Below are 25,112 nucleotides of genomic sequence, written 5' to 3'. Positions count from 1 at the left end.
ACCAGTTTACTATCTGATAGCATATCTATCGAAAGGAGAAAGAAAGGAGAAAACCCAGCCCAGTTCTGTGTTATATAAGCAATGCTGGTTAAAAAAAATTTTTTTTTAATCTAAGGAGGGAGGAAGTTGAAACAATGAAGCTGAAAAGTGGGGAGTAATCTAGCATCTCACTCATTTTCTGCTTTCACACCCACAACTCATCAGGAACTGCCTGGGCAACCAAGGCTTACCCCCACCTGCTGCTCTAAAGAATCTAAGAGCAGAGACAGTGCAATGCAAAAAATAAGTAAATCAGAAACTCATGCAATGGTGATTACAACGTCAGGCTCAGAATTGATTTTCAGAGTTGAGGGTTTCCTTTCATATAGTTTAGTCATTGACACTTAGCTGTACTATTTTTAAGTAGCTGTCAAACCTCGGCAGAGTAAAATGTCCAGCAAGATGGTAACAAATATTCCAAGGTTTAATGCCTCCCTCCTACCTGACAGGGAAGATGAGGCTAAGACATCATAAGCCAACTACAGACCCTAGGAAAGAGTGATTTCTGGCCATTGATTTCCAACGTGGCCCAGTTGCAGAAGGAAAGGCGTTCTGGGCCTGAGCCTGCCTCGAAGGTGAAAATATCCTTGAACAATCAGAAAGCTTTGTGTTTTTCCAGAAGCTCTTGGCAGCAACAGTGCTATCTCCAGGGTAGTGGCTGCCCTTCTCTGAATAATGAGAAAATTATAATTATTATCAAAAATTATTATTATGCTTTAAAATATATTTAGTGCAAACAGTGTGCCAAGATAAAGAACGATTTTTTTTTAAACAATTCTCTGAATTCATTCCAAATCACTCGCCCCTTACAATTATTTGTTCATTTTAACACTTTCACATTCCAGGCTGAAACATTCAAAATAGCATACAAAATGACAGCCAGGATTAAGCCAATCTCCTAATCAAAGGAGAGCAGCAGTTAGCAGAATTGAGAGCAAATCCTGGCCACCAAGCCAGCCTCTACCTCTGCCACAAGCCTAGAGCAAGAGTTCCCATGGAGGCCCATATACTCCATGTCTAAATATTTTAGTTATAATTAACAAACACCATTGAATGAAGTGTTTACTCCTCCTGCCTTGATAAAGGCGCCTTCTTAACAATCTGGAAGGCCAGATCTGAATTTAGGGTTCCGGGGCCTTAAAAGTTCCACACAAAATGTGAGAGGGCAGGAGAAGCTGCCCCACCCGACCTCCTGTCCCAGGGACTCTGTCCTCTTCTCTCCACACCTTGGGCTACATCCAAGCTATTCATCTGAGCTCCTCCAAACAGCTACCCCTGGAGCCATGGGTCCCACACACACATGCCACAGTCTTCCTTCAGGGTGACACATCCAAAATGAGGCTGGTGCTCCCCTAGAAATAGGCTCCAAGCAGTTTGGGCAGAGAATCCTGAGACCTTGGTACCAAGAGAATGGTCTAGAATGGGAGTGTGGACTCGATGGATCTTCTCCTTGGTGCCATGGGAGAGCACGACCTCATCCTCTAGGAAGGATATGACCAGATGGGGTCCAACGTGGAGCCCTCGGAAGCACAGCGCCCAGGGCAGGAGTCACTCTTACCCAAGTCTCAGGGTCCTACCATAGGCTATAAGCCTTGTGCTTCCCCCAGCATGTGGCTTTGATGCACTGCTACCCTTGGCACAAAGTCATTTCCACATTTTTCTTCAGGACACAATGACTTTTGTCCCCCACAGACATGCACAAACCTGGCTTTAAGAGCCCAGAGTCTCTTCTGGCCCCAACAGGTTGGTGTCATGGGGGCAACCAATGGGCTCTGTTGCTTTTCCCACGCTATGTCCAAAGTCCCCACGGTTGGAGGATTGGCTTTTCCCAGTGGGCTAGTGATGTGACAGTTGCTATGGCTTTCAGATGTCAAAGGAGGGCGTTGGAAGGCCTGCGTGCCAGTTCTGCCGCTAAGAAGCTGTGACTTAAGATTTGTTAATCATCTCTCTGGGTCTCAGTTTCCCTGTTTGAATAGTGAGGGCATTGGACTAGGTCAGAGATTGAAAACTGATGATGCGTGGGTCATTGGCCCATGGATGTGGGATTTTGGGGTGAAGGGAGATGGGAGACTTCATAAGGCTTAAATATTTTTTAAATTAGTAATGAGTCTTTAAAAATTAGGAGGTTTCAGGAATTCCCTGGTGGTCCAGTGGTTAGGACTTGGCACTTTCACTGCCATGGCCTGGGTTCAATCCCTGGTCGGGGAACTAAGATCCCACAAGCCACATGGTGCAGCCACAAAAAAAAAATTAGGAGGTTTCAAATAAAGTTCGGTACATGGATTTTCCCTAAATATAAAAACCACTGTACTTCCTCTAAACCCCATTATTCTTGAGATTTTCTCCCACAGCCGAGTCTCCCAAACCCACCATGTCCTGCTACATAAGACCCAAGAGAGAGGATGGGAGATTGAAGTAAGTGAAGGGAGGCATGGGAAAGGCAAATGCGGGCAAGAGAGACAGGGAGGGAGGAGACAAGGAGAGGGGCTGGGAAGCTAAGAGAAACAGACCAATCAGAGAAAAAGAGCTAAGACTTGAATAGCTTTCTAGGTGTCGGGCATGACTGTCAACATCTTCCACATGTAATAGCTCATTTCATCTTCACAAAATCCCTGTGGGACGAGCTCCATTATTTCCCCCATTTTACAGAGGAGGAAACTGAAGCTCAGAGAGGTGAAGTTACATGCCCAAGACCCCAGAGTTTGGAAGTGGTAGAGCTGGGTTTCTAATGCTGCAACAGCTCCCCATCTCACTCAGAGTCCAAGCACAGTTCTTTCAATGGCCCAGCACGACCTCTCAACCTCACACCCTTCCACTCTGCCCCTGCCTCACCCGGCTCTTTCCACTGGTCTCCCTGCTGTCCCTTCCACCTGCCAGCCGCCCTGCCGCCCTGCCTTCGTACCTGCCATTCCTCCTGCTTGGCTATCAGCACAGTGGGCTTCCTCAGGTCCTCCAGTTCGTGACTCAACTGTCACCACCTCCACGAGGGCTTCCTGCTTACCTAAGTACTCACACACACACCATCCTCACCCTGTCCTCACCCCCTTCCCTACTTTTTTGTTCTCCAAAATACATGTCATCATCAAACATACCACATCTTGGATTTATCTTGTTTATTACTGTCTTCTCTGGAATGGAGGCTTCATGAGGGCAGGGATTTTTTTCTATTTTTTTCATTGCTGTATATCCAGGGCTTAGAATAGTGCCCAGCATATAGAAAGTGCTCACCAAAATATGTATCGAATCAAAAAATGTACCCAAAGCAGCCAAGCTCCAAAGAGTCTGACTTGACCGACATTGTTTTCTATCTCCTCTCAGTAAACGTGTCGGGGTCCCTCCTCTCCCTCCGGGCTATGGCGCCTCTCAGCCAGCTGGGGGGCCACATCAACACCACGTGTGCGGCGGAGAACTCCACCGGGGCCAGCCGGGCCCGCCCACATGCCTACTACGCCCTCTCCTACTGCGTGCTCATCCTGGCCATCATCTTTGGAAATGGTCTGGTGTGTGTGGCCGTGCTGAAGGAAAGGGCCCTGCAGACCACCACCAACTATCTGGTGGTGAGCCTGGCCGTGGCAGACCTGCTGGTGGCCACCTTGGTGATGCCCTGGGTGGTGTACCTGGAGGTGAGTAGGTCGCAAGTGCAAGCTGCCCATGTGACCGTGCTTGTCTTTGTCTTCCGTGAGCTCCTGGCATCTGGGGTCAGAATGCTCCCTGCCATGATCCAGGGTCTAGGGAGGGAAGGACAGCTCCTGCCATTCGCCCTTTCATGAGGGACCTGAAGGTCCTGAGAGCATCATTATTCCAGCATCACTTGCCCACGTCAGAACCAGGGAGCTGGGAATGATTCTCTCCCCAGGCCTCCAGCATCCAGGTGACTGGACTTGAGTGATGGGACTTGTCCTAGAAATGCACAGGCTTACTCTCTGTGCCAGTCATGTTGCAAAGATACGGGGGGTGGGGTGGGAGCAGTCCAGTGGCCATCCTCATCAGTGTTTCAATGTATATAGGGGTGGCGATGTGCAGGAGGCATGTAGGGGCAGAGGAATTAATTTTTAAAAAAGCAATTTTCTTTTTTAACTGAATGAGAGGAAAAGAGAGCAGGAACAGTCTGCAGATAGATCAGACTTCTGATGGTTCAGTTGCCCTCGGACTCAGCATTTTCCTCCTGGGTACCAGCTCTCCGCAGACTCCGCTTCCAAAGGAAAAGACCAAATTTATATTTTTGGTGCCTCCCTCACCAGTTAGATAATGCAGCAGACCCTGGAGAATTCTGCCGGAGAGAAACATTTCTTAAATTTGAAAGTATTTTCATTTGAAAGTGCAAAACAGAGTCAGGAGGTGATCAAGACAAAACATCCATTTGCTAACAAGGAAATCAGGGTGCCTACACCTGTTCAAGAAACAGATATTCCTACCAGGAAAACATGCAATTACTAAAGAGTTTTTTTTAAACCCTTAATATCCTATTAATATTTCTCCTCTGCACTGTGTATCATTCTAAAAAGGTATCCAATGAAGGCTCAAAATGATGCCATGATTAAGAGAAATTAAAATTCATCAAATTAATATCTCAGTTAATATTAATAGTGAAGATGACAGTTAATTAAGTATGACATATCACAGGAGAACAAAAACCTCGAACATAGACTGCTTAGGTGAGTAACCATATTAAAGAATGACTGGGAACTAAAATTAGACTTATGATCTCAATGGGGAGACATTAAGGAAAGAAATCAAGGAGATAGAAAAGGAAAGGAAAAGAATAAGAACAACTAGGCTGATTGGGATAGATTTAAAGCCTAAAGGAATACTCAGAGAAAAAAATATGCGTTAATTTTTCCCAGTTAGGATTATCTTGATGTCAAAGGGTCTTGTAATTATCTTGACCTTTCTGTCAACCCAATTAGGCCAAGACATCCTTGAAGTCAGAAGCTATGTCTTTGTTCTTTTTTTCCCTGTAGTCCAAACATACTACCTGGCACATAATATGTACTAAATAAATATTTGATGTATGAATGATTAAATGAATCTGGTCTGCAATGTATGCATTAGATGGGCCATTCCTGCTTATATCATCTGCAGCTACATCTATTGTTACAATGAACTATTTGCTTTTATTTTATTTTTTAATAAGGATACTGAAAAGGAGTTAGAAGTATATGATATTTCTGTTCAAGAGTGAGGCAGACTTTAGGTGCTACAAGCCAGTGTGGATGGATTAGTCAATGATTCAGAACATCACCACACCCTCCTCAAAAGTGTTTCTGTCCATCCCTATACATTACAAGGACTCTTATGCCTGCCAGAGGATGAATGTCAGAAAGAAAGGCAGGAAGAGAACCTTCACTCTGATAAGCATTTTAATGGCCTCTGAAATAAAACCAGGCTTTTGGTGTCTGTGCACTCAGGGCACTCATTTGCTGTCCATTTGTGATTGCTTCCAGGACTCTGAATGGATTATATTGGAAAACCTCTGTAGATACGGGTATAGGAGATGGACACTGTGACCTTCTCACACTAGATACCCCTGGCATCCCCTTCTAGCCACACCTGCCAGTATGGGTGGTACGCTCGCTCTACTGCTGAGCATAGAGGAGCAACTGAGCAACAGAGGGCCAGCATGAAATCTTGCAAAAGGCCTTAGTGGACTCTCTGCAGGTTGTATCTATGGGTTTTCCCCTGTGAGAAGAGCTCTGCTGGAGCTCTTGTCTTCCCTCATTAAAACCAAGATGCCCTCTGTTCAACAGGTTATTTATAACAGGTAGGTGTTCAGTAATCAAGAGTCAAGAGTATGGTCACATAAGTTTAAAATCATACAAAAAAGATGTGGGGGAGCAGAGACATCTCTCCACCGGGAAATGGGCTTTGTGACCTCTTTTTGGTCCTACCCACTTGCTTCAAGGCTCCAGTAATTGCAGCTTAGTATCTCTACGTCACTTTCCCCAACAGTCAACTAAGGGTCTGTCTCAATAAAAGACAGAATATGACGTTAGGTAGCCATCATTAACAGACAACCAGTTAAGATAATAGAAGGCTCTATTCCAAAGGATCAGGTCTCCCTATCCCACCCCAGTCTGTATATTTCCCTTAGACTTAAATGCCTGCCTGCTTTCTGTGGACCTCAGAAGTAGACTGGGTGCTTTAACGAGAGAAAAGAGCACTTTGAGCTCTTAAAGTGATCGTGAATATATAAATTCACATGTCTCAGAGAAGAGCAAAAAGTGTTACTCTCACTAACTTGTCCTAATGATGAGTAGCTGGTCTAGTAATTAGAAGATCATACCAAAGAGCTCCCTTGAAAAGAGGAAAGGATGCAGTGTTGACCACAGAGACTGCTGGAGGTTTGAGGGCACCCAGGAGGACAGAACAAACATAAGAACACCATGAGGGGGCCAAATTAAATGTCAAGTTCCCAGCTTCCTGTGCTTTGATTTGAATCTATCTATCTTGTTTGAAGGGAATATTGGCTCACATTGGCCAGACCCCTTGCTTCAGAGGAAAACTGGCTCATCATGACAGACACCAGTATATACGAGTTATGATGTTTTGACTGTAAATATTGGAAAATTTGACTCACTGTGGCTTAAACAAATAGGAGTTCCTTTTCTCACATAAACAGAATTCTGGAGGAAGGAGTTCTGTTGGTATTGGTTCAGCTGCTTCAGGTGTCATCAAGGACCAGACTCCCATTCTTTCTGTTCATCATCCTTGGCAAACTCACTTCCTCATGCTACTCACAAGAGGGCTGCCATAGCCCCAGGCATCACGGCCATACTCAAAAATAGGATGGGTGAGGACGGCAGAAAAAGAAAAAGTAAATAAAAGCCCTTTCCTTGGAGTGGCTTGAAGCATCTCCCTAAGGAACTGCATTTGGCTACACCTGGAACATAAGGCCACTTTTAGATGCAAGGGAGGATAGAAAAGGAAAAGTGAAAATGTGGGTTTTATTAAAAAAGATGTGGGGGTGATGTAGGCAATAAAATGTCATATAACTTTGTGCTTCTTCTGGAATTCACTGGGATGAATGTTATTCTGATGCAAGGTTGTGCTGTGAGAAAGACTCAGAATTGGGAGTCAGAAGGCGTGGAGTTAAATGAATAAAATGAAAGTGACAACTACACTTTCCCAACCTCACAAGGTTGATTTAGGCTCAACTGTCATCAACTGAAAAAAATGCTTCGATAACTAAAAAGTGTGATCTATAAATATCTCAGTTTAGACAATTTTATTGTTAAGTAAAAGAAACCTTAACTCCGATTGACTTAAACAATGAACAGAATGCATTGGCTCTCATACCAGCAAGTTTAAAAGTCCTGTGGGGGCTTCCCTGGTGACGCAGTGGTTGAGAGTCCGCCTGCCGATGCAGGGGACGCGGGTTCGTGCCCTGGTCCAGGAAGATCCCACGTGCCGCAGAGCGGCTGGGCCCGTGAGCCATGGCCGCTGAGCCTGCGCGCCCGGAGCCTGTGCTCTGCAACGGGAGAGGCCGCAACGGTGAGAGGCCCGCATACCACAAAAAAAAAAAGTCCTGTGGTAGGGTGGGCTGCAGGCACAATTTGAACAGGGCTCCAGTTCCATTTCTCTACAGTTCTCTCAGCTCTGTCTTCTTCCATATACTGACCTTATCCACAGGCAAAGGGTAAGCTGTAGACCTCACATGTGTCCACCACACCATTCACAGCAAAAGAGAAAATCCAGGTCCCAGAATTTCTAGTAGAAGTGTCAAGATGTACTTGGATTGGACTGGCTTATGGCACACGATTTTCTCTGAACTAATCACTGAATAGAATAGTCAGTTTAGCATAGGTTATGTGTACCTTCCATAGACCACATCAACTGCTCAGGAATCTCAGGGATTCCCAGTGGAATCCAAGGACTATTGGAAACAGGAGAGAAGACAGTCAGCAAGTATGCACCACAGTGGCCTTCGCTGGTACCATTCTCATCATGAAGGTACACAGAAGACTGGGCCTGGACAATATATTAAAAGGGACTAGCGGGGGCCCGTCACTGACCTTCTTCAGTTTCCTCAGTCCTCAGGCCTAGCAGAGAAGTTGAGGACAAGAGCCATGCAGGTGACCTCAGAGTAAATTATATTCCAGAGAGCCCTGGTCTGGCCATCTCTGTAATTCAGTTTGCAGCATTTTCATGAAAACTCTTTTCTGTTCTGTACCAAAGAGTTCTATCTCAGATTCGCTCTCAAGTTTTTAATTTCCTGCTCTAGAAGCTGCAATCTGTTTGGAGCTCCCTCTCTAAGCACCAACATTCCATTTTGTTCCACTTGGTTAAGCACCTTTTGTGATGTTTAATACACTTGTATCAGGGCAGAAAGGCAGCGTAAGCAACCAGGGGGACATTTAGAATACTAAAGTCAGAGTACTTGGGTCCCAGTGTGGACTGGAGAAAAGATTTGAGGGTTAGGGAATATAAACAAGCAAAAGAGTGCCAAGTGGGTTCAGGCAGGGAAACTCGCCATAGAGAGCCTGATCGAAGGTCAGAGAATGATGGCAGGAAGAAGCAGTGCTGTTTTGGGAGACAGGTGCCTTTGGACTCGTAATGATGTTGATTATTAAAAATAAAGACTGTTTTAAGAAGAATTTTACCATTGTTCAAAAAACCCCAGATGATAGCAATTTAAAAGCTCCCTACTGGAAAACAAAAGCAGGGGGTTCTCACAGTCTCTTCAACAAAGTCTGGATTTTTCTGGAAGTCATAGACTGTGAAAGCTGGAAGGGCTTGGAGAGTATTTCTGCCGTCATTTCTAAAGTATGATCCAACCTCAAGAAATTTCTGGCCACATCCCAGTGACCGGGATTCTCTGTGGGCATGGGCCTCAGGGTCTGCACTTTAAAAGAGCTCCTCCATGACTCTCATGAACCTAAACTTTGAGCTAAACCTTTATGATGGGGAGCTGCTTGTTCAAAATACAGACTGATGGGTGTACCCCAGATCTACCAAACCAGAACTTCTAGGGGTGGTCCTGAAAGTCTATACCAACTGTAACAAGTCCTTAGTCCCAGGCCCATTCCCACCCCAGCTGATTTGTGCAGCCAGCTGGCCATCTGCTACAAACTGACAGGTAGGAACCACTAAACTGTAAAAACCCCATTTCACAGATGAGTAAATTGGGATTCAGAGAAGTGAAAAATCCTTATTTAGTACCCTATTTTGTCCCACAGCAATCCCCTCCTGCAAAAAAAAGAAAAAAGAAAAGGAGGAAGGAAGGAAGGAAGGAGGGAGGGAGGGAGGAAGAAAAAAAGGATTTCAAATGTGGCAAACAAAAATGGAATGAAGAGGTTAATTAGAGAAGTAATTCCATCTTTGCTCCTTGGATATCTCCCACAAACAACTAAAAATCCATCCCTTAGAAAAGGAGTTCTTAACCTGAGGAGTCCATCAACTTGGATATAAATAAAATTACTTCTTTATTTTCACTAAACCGAAATTAAGCACTTCCTTCAATTATGAATGTCAGCATCAACCCACAGCAGAAGAAATCCTTAGCGTCCCCGGTGGAAATCACAGATATTTATATTTTCAAATCGCATTACAGTTTTTGCAGACCCCTAATACCATTTACACTCATCAGTGCTTCGAAACTACTAGGTCTTGTCATTTAGTGCATTCTTAAAGAATCACATATTTTTTTAAAAAAAACTTTGGTAACTATATTTTGATATAATCACTATCCTTTGTGATCCACTGTATTTTATTTCATGCATTTAAAAACATTCTTCTGAGAAGGAACTATGAGGCCAAAGGCATCCAAGGGATAAAGAATGCTTAAGGGGCTCTAGGGACAACCATTTCTTTCTTTCTTTTTTTTTTTTTTTTTTTTTTTTGTGGTACATGGGCCTCTCACTGCTGTGGCCTCTCCCGTTGCGGAGCACAGGCTCCGGACGCGCAGGCTCAGCGGCCATGGCTCACGGGCCCAGCCGTTCCGCAGCATGTGGGATCTTCCCGGACCGGGGCACGAACCTGTGTCCCCTGCATCGGCAGGCGGACTCTCAACCACTGCGCCACCAGGGAAGCCCTCTTTCTTTTTTAATATATATATATTTTTTAAATTTACTAAAGTACAGTTGATTTACAATTTGTGTTCATTTCTGCTGTACAGCAAAGTGACTCAGATATAGATATAGATATAGATATAGATATAGATATAGATATAGATATAGATATCTATATCTATATATATATTCTTTAGGGACAAAGTCATGCCCCCACACCCCCTAGAGCCAGCATTTCCCAACCCTCCCAGGCAGCAAAAATCACTGGAGGGACATTATTCTGAGTAGGGCCTAAGAATCATTTTAACAAGAGCCTCAGGTGATTTGGGAACTGCTGCCTTATCAGAAAATTTGGGAAATGCTGCCTTAGGCTGTGTCTGTTGAAAATCAATAGCCAACTTCAGTACCTGAAGACACTCTTGCTTCTCCCACCTTCTGTATTGCCAAAGGGAGTTAGTTATATTCATTAGCAAGTGAGAGTAACACCATCTGACCGCTGTTTAATTCCAAAGTGAGTTTTATTCATTAAAATTTAGGAAGAAGGTAGAATCATGTTTCTAAAAAGCCTTAAATCCATCAGATTTTTTTTTTTTTGCTTTGCTTTGCTTCTCCTTTAATTTCAAAAATCACTTTACCTTTCATGTTCTCCCAATACTCTGTAGTACTCGTCTCACTGTCAGCACTTATCATACTGTATCATAGTTATTTTCTTAGCGTCCATCTCCTGGGCCCTCAGTTCATCCCTTCCCATTCACACATGACTCCCCCTAACACACAGATACTATATTCTGAGGCCCTGGGAACAAAAACAGGTTTAATTCATTTCAGTACACCCACCCCAGCAAGGTATCAGCCCTATAATGAGCCCTCAGTGAACACCGGCTATGTGGGTGGGTAGACGGACCAATGCCAACTCTTCTCCCTCCTATGATATGAGAATGGAGTTAAACTGTACACTTCCCAGAAGCAGCGTGTCGGGGTGCTGACCTCTGAGAGGCAAAACAGAGTAATGGTTGATATTAAGGGTTTGAAATTCCAGCTACTTTTTTTTTTTTTTTTTTTTTTGCTGTACATGGGCCTCTCACTGTTGTGGCCTCTCCCGTTGCAGAGCACAGGCTCCGGACGCGCAGGCTCAGCAGCCATGGCTCACAGGCCCAGCCGCTCCGCGGCATGTGGGATCTTCCCGGACAGGGGCACTAACCCGTGTCCCCTGCATCGGCAGGTGGACTCTCAACCACTGCGCCACCAGGGAAGCCCCCAGCTACTTTTACTAGCTATGTGTCCTTAGGCAAATTATTCAACCCCTCTCAGACTCCATTTCTTTATCTATAAATTGGAAAGAACATTTACCTCATTTGGTTGCTGTAATAGTTACTTAGCATGTTCTTGGCCCTTTCAGCTCTTTATTGATCTTTCACTATTATTTACTTGGCTGGAGGACTTAAGTGTTTCCATTACACATCCCACCAATTAGGGAAAACCAAGTGATGGCACCTTAGCGAGAATTACTTAAATTAGCTAATCAGGTTGTTTTCTTCTTGACACTTAGCTGAGATCAAGGAGTGAATGGGGATTTTGCTGGCAGAGTTGGAGACAGGATGAGAGGAGAGCCAGAATGGGGTAGCACAGTGGGGGCCTGGAAGCCAGAGGGCAGCTTGAGGGCTTTGGTCCTTAGGGGCTCAAGGAACCAGGGACCAAAGAAATCTGCCAGGTACATACTTTCACTAGGCCCCAAAGTCAGTAGCCCCCACTGTTTTGCGCTGTTTTTCTACAACCCTGGGATACAAGCAATCAAAAGGGGGCGTCTCATTCCCTAGAAGGGGGTTGATGCGGTCTGTCACACAAAAATCCTTGATGGTACAAGGTTTTCTCCTTCTCCCTTGTGGCCACCCACTTCCATCCCTTTCCAACAGCTGCCCCTTCCTCGCCTGACACCCCCATACCGCAGGTGTGTAACAACCTACATTCCAGTGCCCCACCTGCCTCTATAGCCATGCCTCTCTGGGCAAGGTACTGAACCTCCCCAAGCTTTAGTTTCTTTCTCTGCAATGAAGATAACAGTAGTCCTCTCTCACAGGACCATAATCAGCAATAGAGGCCATGTATGTAAAGTTCAGACATCGGTAATTATTAGTATTAACACAGATTATGTCATTCCTTCTGTCAGAATATACTTGCAGGCTGGGCATTGCTCTAGGAGCCTGGATGCAGCAGCAAACAAGTAAAAGTCCCTGCTCCTATCAGGTTGACTAAGTTGCAGTCATTTAATCTCCTATCAAATAAGTGTATAATTTGTCTTCAAAAAGCTTTAAGAGCATATACAGTTTTAAAAAATTCAGGTATCAAGTTATCAGACTCAATGTTTCAAAGTTAGAGAACTTTCTGGAATGGGTCATATGGGTTGGTGACACACATAGATTGAGTTCTCAATAAATGTTAGCTTGTATTAATGATATTAGGATCTCATGATGATCTCTAGTTACTTTATTTAAGAATGGCTTGCTTCTCCAGTTCTCTTCAAGAACAGGGCCTGAAGATCTTTTTTAAAAACCTCTTAAAACACGTAACAGGGCTTCCCTGGTGGTGCAATGGTTAAGAATCTGCCTGCCGATGCAGGGGACACAGGTTTGAGCCCTGGGCTGGTAAGACCCCACATGCCTCAGAGCAACTAAGCCCGTGCGCCACAACTACTGAGCCTGCGCTCTAGAGCCCGTAAGCCATGACTACTGAAGCCCGCACGCCTAGAGCCTGTGCTCCACAACAAGAGAAGCCACTGCAATGAGAAGCCCACACACTCGCAACGAAGAGTAGCCTCTGCTCACCGCAACCAGAGAAAGCCCACGCGCAGCAGTGAAGACCCAACACCGTCAAAAATAAATAAATAAATTTTTTAAAAAAATTTAAAGCACATAACATACCCTCCTCCAATGAACTAAGTATTAGGAGTTTCACAGTACTTGTTTTATGAATGAATGAATGGACAAATGAGCAAACAAATGAACGAACAAACAGGACATCCAGCAAGCCTGCAGTTTTCTATTGTTCTAATTATCCTCTCTCACCTACACTGTCCCCCAACATATGTACACAAACAGGCATTCACAATTTTGCAAAAAAAAAAGTGGTTTTCCCCAATTTAAGACGTAAATTGCATAGTAAACAAATGTTAAAAGAGATTTAGTATACAAATTTCACCTTTTGCAAGAAGCTTTTACAGCATACAACTGTCCTATGGATTGAGCAAAACCATCTTCTATTATCCTGGTTCCTCTTATTGTGTTATGACTATACATGTCCCTTTAAAAAAGTTTTCATTCTCAGAATTCCTTTAAAATTCATATTAAGCTTTTATTTACATAGAGCCAAATGGTTGGACTAAAAGAGAGAAAGTAAATCCACAACTAAATGAACAAAAATGATGACTTCAACCCTAGTTTGAACTTTTCATTGTTGCTTTTAAACAAAATATTTTCGGTCAGAGTTTCTCATAGTAGAGCTTGGAAATGACCAAATATAGGGAAAAGATCAAATGCTGAAAAGGAAATAAATCTAAGGGGAAAGAAATTAGTAGGGAAGGGGAAAGAGAGCGAGCCTTTCAGGAACTTGCATTAGTGCCATAAAACAATGATGTATAGTCAAGTGGCCTGGTGATATAACCAGCATCTTGGATGAGAAAAATTAGACAGAGGGCCAACAGCATCTTCAGGCACTATTTTTTGTAGCTTTTTTCCTTGAGAACCTACTTCAGAGGCTACTGTACCTATGTTTCACTCCCTTTTCTCTTGAATAGCCATTGGGCCTGCCCAGCAGAGATAACATGAACACCCAGCTATAGCCTGGGGTACAAACCTTCACAGGTTTCCCCTTGAGAAACATGGTGCCCAAGAATGGCAGCCCCAAGGGCGGGAAGCTGACAAATGCACAAAAGCCTCGGGGGCCCCAAGAGTGGCATTTGTGGATGAAAGTGATAATCTCCCTAGCATATCTCTCTGGCTCAATTAGGTAATGTAAAAAAATTTTTAAAGAAAATAGAAATGTGCTAGAATATCACTTAAATTACCTAAATTCCTGACTTACTTGTAAGTGTTACTCGGAGGAGTTATGGAGCTTGGAACACGTGTAAATGCGTGAGGTCAGAACCATCCTCAGTGATTCCATGGATAGTAAAGAGGATCTGGGCCCCTTTCCAATGCCCTGGACACACCTTCCCCCTGACCTCTTGGTGAGTGGGACCATGGTGACGAAGGCAGGCACACCAGCACGAATTTATTTTACATAGGCTCTTATAGATGTTGTTAAAGCTTCAAAACCGGAAGCCAGACAGATTTTCATTTTGGAGGTAAGTTTGATGAAAAATGTGTTCTCAGTTTATTTCCTGGTATATGGTGAGCTCTCCACTGGGGGGAGGGCTTCAGAGAGGCAGTTTTGGCACGGTGCACACATCTGGCAGTCACCCAAGTTCTTTTACTCCCAGCTGTGCATCTATGGGCGTATCACTTAACCACGATGACCTTTAGTTGCCTCCTGAGTTTGAACCAGATCAGCAATTCACAGACCTTGGTGTGATGGGAGACAGGGGGATTTATTTATTTAAAAACGAAGATTCATGGGCCCCAGATCCAGAGACTGTGGCTCAGGAGGTCTAAGGAAGGGTTCAGAAATCTACATCTTTAATGAGCACCCCGCTGTGGACCACACTTTGAGAAATGCTGGACTAATTGATTTGGAAGATCCCTTCCAGCACTAACATGGATTTGTCCTTTCTTGGGCGACCAGTCTTGGGCAGCCTGACAGTCCCTCGATGCCTACCTACCCTTGGTAATGATGTTGTACCAACAGGATGGGCATGTCTGCATCTGTGCAGGGCAGCCTAGGGAAGGTGGTAGAGTCGAGTGGGTTGCTGTCTCTTCGCTGGGGGGAAACACTGACATCCTTGTCTCTGACACCCAGGTGACAGGCGGAGTCTGGAATTTCAGCCGAGTTTGCTGTGATGTTTTCGTCACTCTGGATGTCATGATGTGTACAGCCAGCATCCTGAACCTCTGTGCCATCAGCATCGACAGGTAAGGCTGGGCTTCCCTTCCAGACTTAGGAGAGAGGTGGCCTAGGTCAGGTGGTGGGGGAAACCACCTAGGGAAGCTGCTCTTGCTATATTCAAGGCACAGGCTTTGCATCTGATGGCACTGGGGTCACTGCCATGTACAACTTAACTCTGGGACATTTTCTTTTCTCTCTTTTTCTTTTAAGCGATGGTTTGTAGGTGAGAGGAAACTCCTGTGACAGGAGAGAAATAACTATCCTATAAGCTTTCCTTTCCCCCAGAGGATTCTGGTTTTGCTTTTCCACCACCCTTGGGGCTTTTGTGATTCCTAATTTTTTGTGGGGAGAAAAGGTGAGGGGGACAAAGAGGTGAGATGAGCTGACACAGTTAGGAGAGACTGTTCCTGTTGTTATTGTGTTTTGGTAAAGGGAGGGAGATAGAGCAGGGGCAAAAGACAGAGAGGGGAGAGAAAAGCTTGGGAGCTTGGGAGTACCTGTGAGGAGGGAGAGAGGAGTGGAGAATGGTAATTTTAGAAGATGTGGCTGTGCCCTATTTATTTATTTCCTTCATAGAGTTTAAGAAAAACAAGTAAAGAACAATGTTTTTTAGAATTGCCTTTTGGTTGCTGGAGTGGAGTTCTGGGATTTTGACTAGAGCCTTTGTGTGTTCCACCAGAGTAACATCATTCTCTATCCCTAAGAGTGTACCGCCTCGGCTCTGGGGACCTCTGTTCCTCTCTTCCCCTCTCTTTCAGTTTCCTCTCCTCTTCCCCTTTCCCCTCCCTGAGTCTTAGATCTGCCATGGCTCCAAGGACATCTGCCATGGCTTTCCAAGGACACTGAGCGCCCTGGAGAAAGGAAGTCGCTTTCGAGCTTATGGCCCCTGTTGCCAGTCAAGAGCCTCCAATCTAGGGCTTCCCTGGTGGCGCAGTTGTTGAGAGTCCGCCTGCCGATGCAGGGGACACGGGTTCGTGCCCCGGTCCAGAAAGATCCCACATGCCGCGGAGCGGCTGGGCCCGTGAGCCATGGCCGCTGAGCCTGTGCGTCCGGAGCCTGTGCTCCGCAACGGGAGGGGCCACGGCAGTGAGAGGCCCGTGTACCGCAAAAAAAAAAAAAAAAAAAAAAAGAGCCTCCAATCTTCCCTTCTCCAAGTCCCCGTCCACCTCTTCTTTTCCTACAGTCTCTCCCAGGAATATTATCCATCCACTCCATAGCGCCAACAGCAAAGCCTTAACTCGTTTCCTCTTCACAACAACTCTCAGGTACTATTACTATCTTCATTTCCAGCTTCTTAGACTAATTAAGGAATTTGCACAGTCACACAGCTGAGGAGAAGCAGTGTCAGGATTTGAATTCATGTCTATCTCCAAGCTAACAATCTTAGGCTTTGTGCTAAGGCTCCTCAAATCTCCAGCCTCACCCCTAATTTCTCCCCTGATATCCAGACCACATTACTTCCTGGATATACCACTGGCTCCTACAAGGCAAAATGTTAAAAACCAAAACATCAAACCATCACAGCACCAAACCATCTTGACTTGATGATCTCTTACTGACAACATCATTCTTCTGAAAACTTGGATTTTGTTCGACACCTTTCTCTTCCTCATCTCCCACATCTAAGCAATCAACGCTTACAGACTCTATTTCTGAAATGCTTTCCAAATGTGACCTATCTTTCCCTTCTTACCTCACCTGCTTATTTGGGGCTCCTATGACCTCCCACCTAGACTTCTGCCACAGCCTCCTAATTGGCCCTTCAACCACTCTCAGAATTATTCCCCCAGAAGTAAAGCCCGAATGGCTATTGCCCTACTCAAAACCCTTCAGTGTCTCCCTGGCCTGTGGAATAAAAACTGAAGTTACCTTCACAGCCTAAGATTCAAAGTTTTCCACAATATGGCCTCACGTTAGTTTTTCAATCTCATCTCTTTCTGGGTTGCCCTCTAGCCCTCTCGTGCTCCAAGGCCGATCACACTGGCCCCCCTTTTCCGTGAAACCCTTCCAAATGTCTACAGCTTAATTCAGTCACCCCTGTACTCTCACAGTGCTTCCTCTGTAACCATTTGTGGCATCTCCAGGCTCCCTTTGCAGGAGTCCTAATACACGTCCTCCTCACATCCCCAAGTGTGACATTCACGTGACCCACTGTTGTGCCCTCTGTATCAACAGCCCTAAACTTCCTTGCATGTGTGTAACCGAAGAATGGGCATGAAAACCCTATCCTCTAGTGATACTGCAAACCCAACCAGACAACTCGGTGAGCTTTGACTTTTATCATTTGCTTGGCTATCACTTGACTTTTATTACTTGATTGGCTAGCCTGAGAAGGAAAATTAAAGAACGTGTCCATATGCTGAAACTAATACCATTAAAGAATGTGTTAAAAATAAAGGGATACAGTTGCATAACTGTAAATATACCCAAAAAATCCACATTGAGTTGTATACTTAGATGAATTGTGTGGTATGCAAATTATATCTTGATAAAGCTGTTAAAAAGTGAAGGGATAGTTAGTGATTTTATATATTTTTAGCTCTCTGAGAACAGAATTCCTCCAATAACATCTAAGTCTTTTGTGTGATTTACGAACATTTAGTACATGTTTTAGTACATGCTCTCAGAAATATATCATTTACAGAAGTAATAGACTGCATCTGGTTTGCTATAGCATCACCTCCACCACCCCAAACTATTATATCATCCTAGTTCCTCATTACCTGTGAATCTCCCTGCTGTGCCTATTACAGAGCTTTGAACAAGGAATATTAAACCAGGGAATTTCCCTGGCGGTCCAGTGGTTAGGGCTCCGTGCTTTCACTGCAGAGGGCACAGGTTCAGTCCCTGGCAAGGGAACTAAGATTCCGCAAGCCACCTGGCGCGGCCAAAAAAAGGGAATATTAACTGAATCCTGAATCCGGTGGTCCCTGCCTGAGGGTAGCCAATGCTTATATCACAAATATGCACCTTCAGAAAGGACATGAGGGAGTAGGATCAGATCAGCCTTGGAGGAGGGAGGGAAGAACTGTATAAAGAGAGCTTCTAGAAGAGGCTCTGGGACAGCCCCCTCCCAGCCTTCCAGGTCCGACCCTACCCTCTACCATCTTGGAAAGTGTGGCCTATACACTCCACCCACACACATTCTCACACATGCCGCTGGCAGGTGAGGCTGTGCGGGCTGTGCCCTGGAGTGTGGGAACTGAATTCAGCCAAGGGCTTCATTGCCAAGCCTTGAGGAAACCAAGAGAGGGTGCCCTTTACCAGCCAGGAGAGGGTATCTTTTTGTAACTTGCACAAAAGCACCATTTTGTTGGCAGCGGTCATGCTTAACACACGCTTCTACTTGCACCACCTAGTAGATACAACCAACAAGAACAAACCTTGAACTGGCTTCTGTCCCATACGGGGAGAACTCCCAGAATGCATACCATTCACCTACCTGCAACCTGAGGAACAGGTCCTGCCTTAGACCGCAAAGGACAAGGATGCAGCCCTCTTGGCCTGTAGGTCTATAGGAACCAATCCTCACCAAACTTCAAATGGAGCCTCCTTTCTCTTCTAGGACTGAAAATAGGCCTTGGAAAAGCCGTCTCCATTATCCTTCACAGCAGTTTGCAGTACACAGCATTAAATTCTGTTCATGGGATGCCAAATAGTTGGTCAATTCATTAAAAATGCAGTCATTCATGCAGACCTTTGGTCTTCACACAATGCTAGTCACCCGTCTGACAAACTTGACCAAATGGATTCAGCATTTTTTGGTCATGAAGCCCTGATCTGTAATAACAGGGTGGTAAGAGATAGGAAAGAAAAGGAAATGATAAAAGGGGTTTTGAAAGCAAGTAATGCCATTGTCATTAGATTCGTAGGCATAGCTCTGGATGTTGGGATTAATGCCGCCTTTTCTTTTGTAAAAAGCAGAGTGGGTGAGCACAACCCCCTAACCCGCCCTTGGCTCCTTGCCTCCCAGTAGGCCAGCCCCCTCCCGCCACATCCTGGGTCAGAACTAGCTCGGGGAGAGGGCTGAGAAAGTGTCAAAGGAGCAGGACAAGATCCGAGCAAGCGGTGAGAATTCGAGTCCTCCGCAAGGAGCCCAGGAATAATGCAACCAAATTCATTCACCAGGGAGTTCTTTAAGTGGCTCTCAAACGGCACCCATCACACAGGCAAGCCTCCGCGTCTCTGCAGCGAGCACAATAGGTACCAGATGAGTCACAGGCACCTTGGATTTTTAGTTTGCATCTAAATAAGCACTTTATATTTGCAAAGGGCTTTCCAGTCATTTGCAAAAAGCTTTCTCCTTCAACCATTCCGTGAGGGGAGTCCACGGAACTAAAGATTTATTGAGCCCCCTGTCTGACCAAATAAAAGGTGGTGAAAAGCAGCCCTCACAGAGCTCGGGGGCTCATTAAACCCAGGCGGGGAGTTAGACTCAGGTCCTCCCACCCAGCCCAGCCTCCTTCCTCCCCCACTGCCACTTCCCCGGGACGCACCTTCCTCTTTTCACACACACACCCCTCCCACTTGGGGACAGGGCCCCAGGCAGAGGTCGAATTCTGTGAGGATCCTGAAACCTTCAGCAGAGTGACAAGCCCACGGACCCCCGTCACAGAATTGGGAGTCTTAAGGGGCGTTAGAGTTTAACTCATTTGTGCAGAAATGAGTTAAACTAAATGCCCCCATGGGGACCCGTAGCCTCTTAGGTCTGAAACTAGAATCTGAGTCTCCCAACTCCCACACCACCAGTCTGTCTGGCCCCTTCATTGGTGGAGGCGGGGATGGGACACCGAGGGAGGGGCCTCTGGCCATGCCGGCACCCAGTTTTCTAGGTGCTATTTCCTGGGACTAAACCAGTCACATTTCCTTTGTCTTCAATGCCCTGGCTACCTCTGTGCTAATCCTAACTTGAGTGAATCTAAAGGCAACAGCGGTAGAAATAGCTACCATTTCTTTAGCATGTACTACATGCCAGGCACCAAGAGCTTGTCATTATCGCTAACCCTCACGACATCCCAGCAAGGTAGGTGTATTACCCGCACTCTACAGGTAAGGATTCTTAAGACTAGACTGTGTGGGTAACCTTGCCCAGACCACACAGCTGGTAGGTGCAGGAGAGGGGGTTCAGCCAGCCTCTTTCTACTCCAGCTCACTGCCTTTCTCAGAGGCTTAGCCTACTCTGGGCCCCTAGCTCTGGGTCACACTGCATGGCTGGAAATCCTGGCTCCTTCACTTAATAGCAAGGTGAACTTGAGCAAGTCAGTTAACCTCACTGGGCCTCAGTTCCCTGACCTGTTTAGGGGAGATCAGAGCAAAAGCGTTGTTATGAAGAGTAAATGAGTTAATGTTTGTAAAGGACTTCGAACAGTTGCCTGGCACCTAGAAAGTGCTGTATACTTGTTTGTTTGAGAAATAAATAAATTTAATGTTCCCTGATAATCAGGAATAAGGGGCAGACACCCCTAAACTCACTGATACGAACAATCACAGATCCCTTGGGCTAGCACAATAATAATGACAATAATAATAATACTATTTTTTGAATGCTTAAGATGGACCGGGCATTGTGCTAAAAAACTTCCCAGAGATCATCGCATTCAATACGCATAACAGCTCTATCAGGCGGACTCATTATCCCCCTTGTGCGATGAGGAAACTGGGTCTCAAAGAAGTCACATCTGTGGTCCAGGTCACAAGGTTCAGCTGCAGGCCAAGCGGAATTCAGACGCTAATCAGTCTGTTTCCAACGTCCATTGACTTACCCACTGAGCACACTGCCAGCGTTCCGGCCACGCCAGAAAAGACCCAAAAAGCTAGAAACTCAAAAGGAGGCGGCTGGCCAGGTAGCGATTGGGCAGCACGCGCAGCGCGCGCTCACGCTCTGACCGAAGACCCGGAAGAACCGGGTGAGCGCCGGGCCCACGCCCAGCCCTGCCCTGGCCTGCGGTCGGTCATCTGCGATCGATTCGGGAGGAGATCAGAGGCTGAGCAGTCTGCTTGAGTTGGAATTCAGGGTCCCTGCAGGGCTGCAGGAACCAGGGGGGCCGAGCTTTCCCTCCCCGCCTCCCCACTGGGGGCCTGGAGAGCCCCCAGGTGAGCCGTGAACTTCTCACCCCGCCGCGCTGGCTGGGTTCTTGCTGCATTCTGGTGCCCTCCGATGGCCAATGCCGGAACAGCCTCTGTGTTTCAGCCCCGATGGCAAGCTTCCTGGCGTTTTTCACCCTAGAAACAAATTTGGCGCGGGGGGGTGGGGGGGTCTCATTTATTCTAAAAGCTTAATCATGTTTTAAAACTAAGAAGAAAAACTATATAAATGTAACAGTGGTAAACGTAGTCTCATCTCTCACTTCTTACCCAAGTTAACAAGAGTTTTGACACAGAAATTTTCCCTAATGCAGACTTTCTCCAACTTGTCTAATCTTGTAAGATGCACTTGCTTGTTAAAAATACAAACTTCTGGCTTCCCCGGTGGCGCAGTGGTTGAGAGTCCGCCTGCCGATGCAGGGGACGCGTGTTCGTGCCCCGGTCCGGGAGGATCCCGCGTGCCGCGGAGCGGCTGGGCCTGTGAGCCATGGCCGCTGAGCCTGCGCGTCCCGAGCCTGTGCTCCGCAACGGGAGAGGCCGCGACGGTGAGAGGCCCGCGTACCGCACAAAAAAAAAAAAAATACAAACTTCTGGAGTGGAACAAGTATCCAAGGGTGTGGCCTTGGAATATGTGTTTTAACAGGACCCCCGGAAATTAATACAATCAAGCTAATTGATGGGGTAACTCAGTTCTGGGTAGCCACGATGGTCTCAAAGTACAAACCACCTTTCAGTGCCACGTTTCCTGAGGAAGCCCTTGTCCCCCGTAAGGCCTCAGAGACTTGGCAGTGCCCTTGGCAGGGAGCAGGGCACCCAGGAGAGACCTGGCCTCGGAGACTGGTACCACCAGCTGTGGGAACTTGATTTCATCATGTAACCTCTCTATGTCCTTGATTCCTCCTTTATGAAATGGAGCCAATGCTCCCTACACTTACTGACTCATTGAATTAATGGGAGTCTCCAAGAAGTTGCTGAATATTAAAGCGGATCTAGGAAAGTGTGCAACGTTCAGTGGTGGGCTTGGAGTCAGCTTGTAATGGCTAGTGGGAACTGATTGGCAAAATTTTAGTTTTTTGAGCCGGTTATTAAACCATTGGTGTAACTTGAAGTGGACAATGGTGGGAGTATTTGTACCACAGAAATTGACAAATGGTATAAATTAGGGCTTTTTTTCACCTGCAGAGCCAGTTGTTAGGCATTTAGCAGCACACTACCAAATTATGGAATGGTCGGGTTCTTTTACGTCCAAGGTCATATGTAAATGAAGGCCAACAGGTCTGGACAGGAAGAAGTGTGCCATACCTTTCCTTCCTGACCCTCATCAGCTCTTTGGCCAGGACAGCTGCGGGCTTCAGGCTCAGCCTCTCCTCCACGGTGCCTCAGGGATCACTGCTGAGGGCCAGACCCTGGTTGACATATTTGACGTGAAGCCCCAGCTCACTGCCCCAGCAGAGTCAGAAGTCCTGAGAGAGTGAGAGGCCTGGAGGAGTGCCAGGTGCTGCTTGCCCTGCTCCTTTATCGCCAAGTTAGGGATTCAAGGGAGGATCTATAGTGTATGTGCATCAGGAGAAGGGAACTGGGTTGTCATGGGCCTTCCTTGAGGCTGGTGGTGGGATCGTAATTTGACCTTATTAAATAAGGACTCTATTTCTCCCTCTTGACAAAGAAGCCACCTCTGTCACATGTTAGGGTGCCAAGGCCAAGTTCTGCAGTCTGCCTCCATCTCAGCCCTCAGAGCTGACTCTCAGGCTGCTCTTTGGGGATACAAATGTTAACACGTGAACTCTAAGGCCAGATAGATGCATATGAGGCAGATGAGTCAGGTGGCTGGCACATATAGGAGGAGCATCAGGGAGCACTACCCCACCCCCTCCAGCCCAGGGTCTGTCCTTCCCTTCCTCAGCCCCAAGCCCTGAGGTGCACAAGAGGAGCTAAGGGGGTTCCTGCTCTGCATCTGGCCTCCAGGTCCCCTGGACACTGACGAGACAATGAAAAATTGAGCATATGTACTATTTACAATTGCCAAGATATGGAAGCAACCTAAATGTCCATCAACAGATGAATGAATAAAGAAGATGTGGTATATATATATACAATGGAATAATAGTCATAAAAAAGAATGAAATAATGTCATTTGCAGCAACATGGATGGACCTAGAGATTATCATACTAAGTGAAGTTAGACAGAGAGAGACAAATATCATATATCACTTATATGTGGAATCTAAAAAAAATGATACAGATGAACTTACTTACAAAACAGAAACAGACTCACAGACATAGAAAAATACTTATGCTTACCAAAGGGGAAAGGTGGACAGGACAGATAAATTAGGAATTTGGGAGTAACATATACACACTACTATATATAAAATAGATAAAGCAAGGACCTACTGTATAGCACAGGAACTATACTCAATATTTTGTAATAACCTATATGGGAAAAGAATCTGAAAAAGAATGTATATATAACTGATTCACTTTGCTGTATACCTGAAACTAACATATTGTAAATCAACTATACTTCAATAATAAATAAATAAATAAATAAAAATTGAGCATATGTAGACCCAGCTATATATATTAGATCCCTTGAGCTGGGCTAGGATTAGAATTGTTCTCTTATGAGGAAGGAAGCCTTCAGAGTCCATGAGGCAGTCAACAGCTTCTTACTACTTGCTTTGTACAAGGACCTATATGGAATACCAAGGCTATAAGATGATTTGAGCCATTAAGTAACTTAAATCCTATGGGGTCTATCTCTCTCCAGCCATGAGGCAAGTCCAGTAATGCAGGCAGAAGGGCAACGTGATTGATTGGCATAGGAGTGCTATGCATTCAGGGTTAGAGGTTCTGTAAGATAGAAGGACTGGGAAGGTTACTGGAGAGCTGATCTGGGATTAAAGGAGAGAAAAAATGAGCTACCCAGGGAAGGAAAAGGGATAATGGATTGAACAAAGACTGTTGAAGATAACCCGTCACTAGGCCAGTATGGCTGCAGTTATATGTTAAGTGTCAGGGTCCAACGGAAGGTCAGGTTGGCTGGGCAAGTTGGGGTCATGTTGAGGAAGGCTAAGTATTGACGTTGTATTTGTTTTCTGTTGCTGTGTAACAAATTATCACAAATGTAGTGACTTTATATCCATTTTTAATCTCACAGGTCAAAAAGTCTGCACCATGTAGGTAGGTTCTCTGCTAAGGGTCTCACGAGGCTGAAAATGAGGTGTAGGCTGACTTGTGTTTTCGTCTTCCAAACGTATTCAGGTAGTCAGTAGAATTCAGTTCCTTGCAGTTATAAGATTGAGGTTCCCACTTTCTTGGTGGTTGTCAACCAGGGGCTGTTCTCAGCTCACATAGGCCTTTTGCTGTTCCTTGCCAAATGATCTTTCCCCAAACACGGCAGTTTGCCCCTTGCAGGCCAGGAGGATGATTTCTCATGCTTTGAATCTCTCTGAATTAAGGAAGGGCTCAGTCCCTTTCAAGGGCTCACCTTGATAATTATCAGGCTCACCCAAGATAATCTCCTTTTTGATTTACTCAGTCTGTTGATTTGTAATCTAATCACAGGATTTCTACTAGTTCTACAGTGCATAAATCTTGGGGGCCATCTTAGAATTATGCCTATTTCAGACAGTTTTCATCTGAGTCGGGGGAAACATGGGGTGGGGTGGACATGATGAAATCTATTTGGGGACTTAGCAATAGGAGACCAGCCAGGAGGCTGTGGCCATCACAGAGAAAAAGTGGTAGAAAAGAAATGCATGGATAATGGGGAAGATACCATAATGGGTAAATTTACAGGACCTGCTGTCCTTCTGCCTAAAATGTTCTTCTCCTACCTTCCCTCATGACTGGCTCCCTCTCACCCCACTCATTTCCCTACCCACTTATGTCATTTGCCCCTTCTTTACATCCTCCACTATCCTTAAACACATCATCCAGCTT

At 45.6% G+C, this 25,112-nt stretch overlaps 1 protein-coding gene and 1 non-coding gene across 3 annotated transcripts in view; both read left to right on the top strand.

Annotated features, from left to right (window-relative positions):
- Positions 1-2,175: 2,175 nt before the first annotated feature.
- TRNAE-UUC (transfer RNA glutamic acid (anticodon UUC)) lies at positions 2,176-2,247 on the top strand. Its single transcript has one exon. It is a non-coding gene; the product is annotated as a tRNA-Glu (tRNA).
- A 1,145-nt stretch (positions 2,248-3,392) lies between these two features.
- DRD3 (dopamine receptor D3) overlaps positions 3,393-25,112 on the top strand; it is a 36,523-nt gene continuing 14,803 nt past the window's right edge. For both annotated transcript variants that reach the window (XM_030836844.1, XM_030836843.2), the window contains exons 1-2: positions 3,393-3,662; positions 14,997-15,109. In XM_030836844.1, coding sequence (XP_030692704.1) covers positions 3,393-3,662; positions 14,997-15,109 — 383 coding nt within the window. The remainder of the gene's footprint in view (positions 3,663-14,996; positions 15,110-25,112) is intronic.

Source organism: Globicephala melas, chromosome 4, assembly GCF_963455315.2.
Source record: "Globicephala melas chromosome 4, mGloMel1.2, whole genome shotgun sequence".
Classification (NCBI taxonomy): domain Eukaryota; kingdom Metazoa; phylum Chordata; class Mammalia; order Artiodactyla; family Delphinidae; genus Globicephala; species Globicephala melas.
This window is presented reverse-complemented; position numbering and strand designations above follow the sequence as displayed.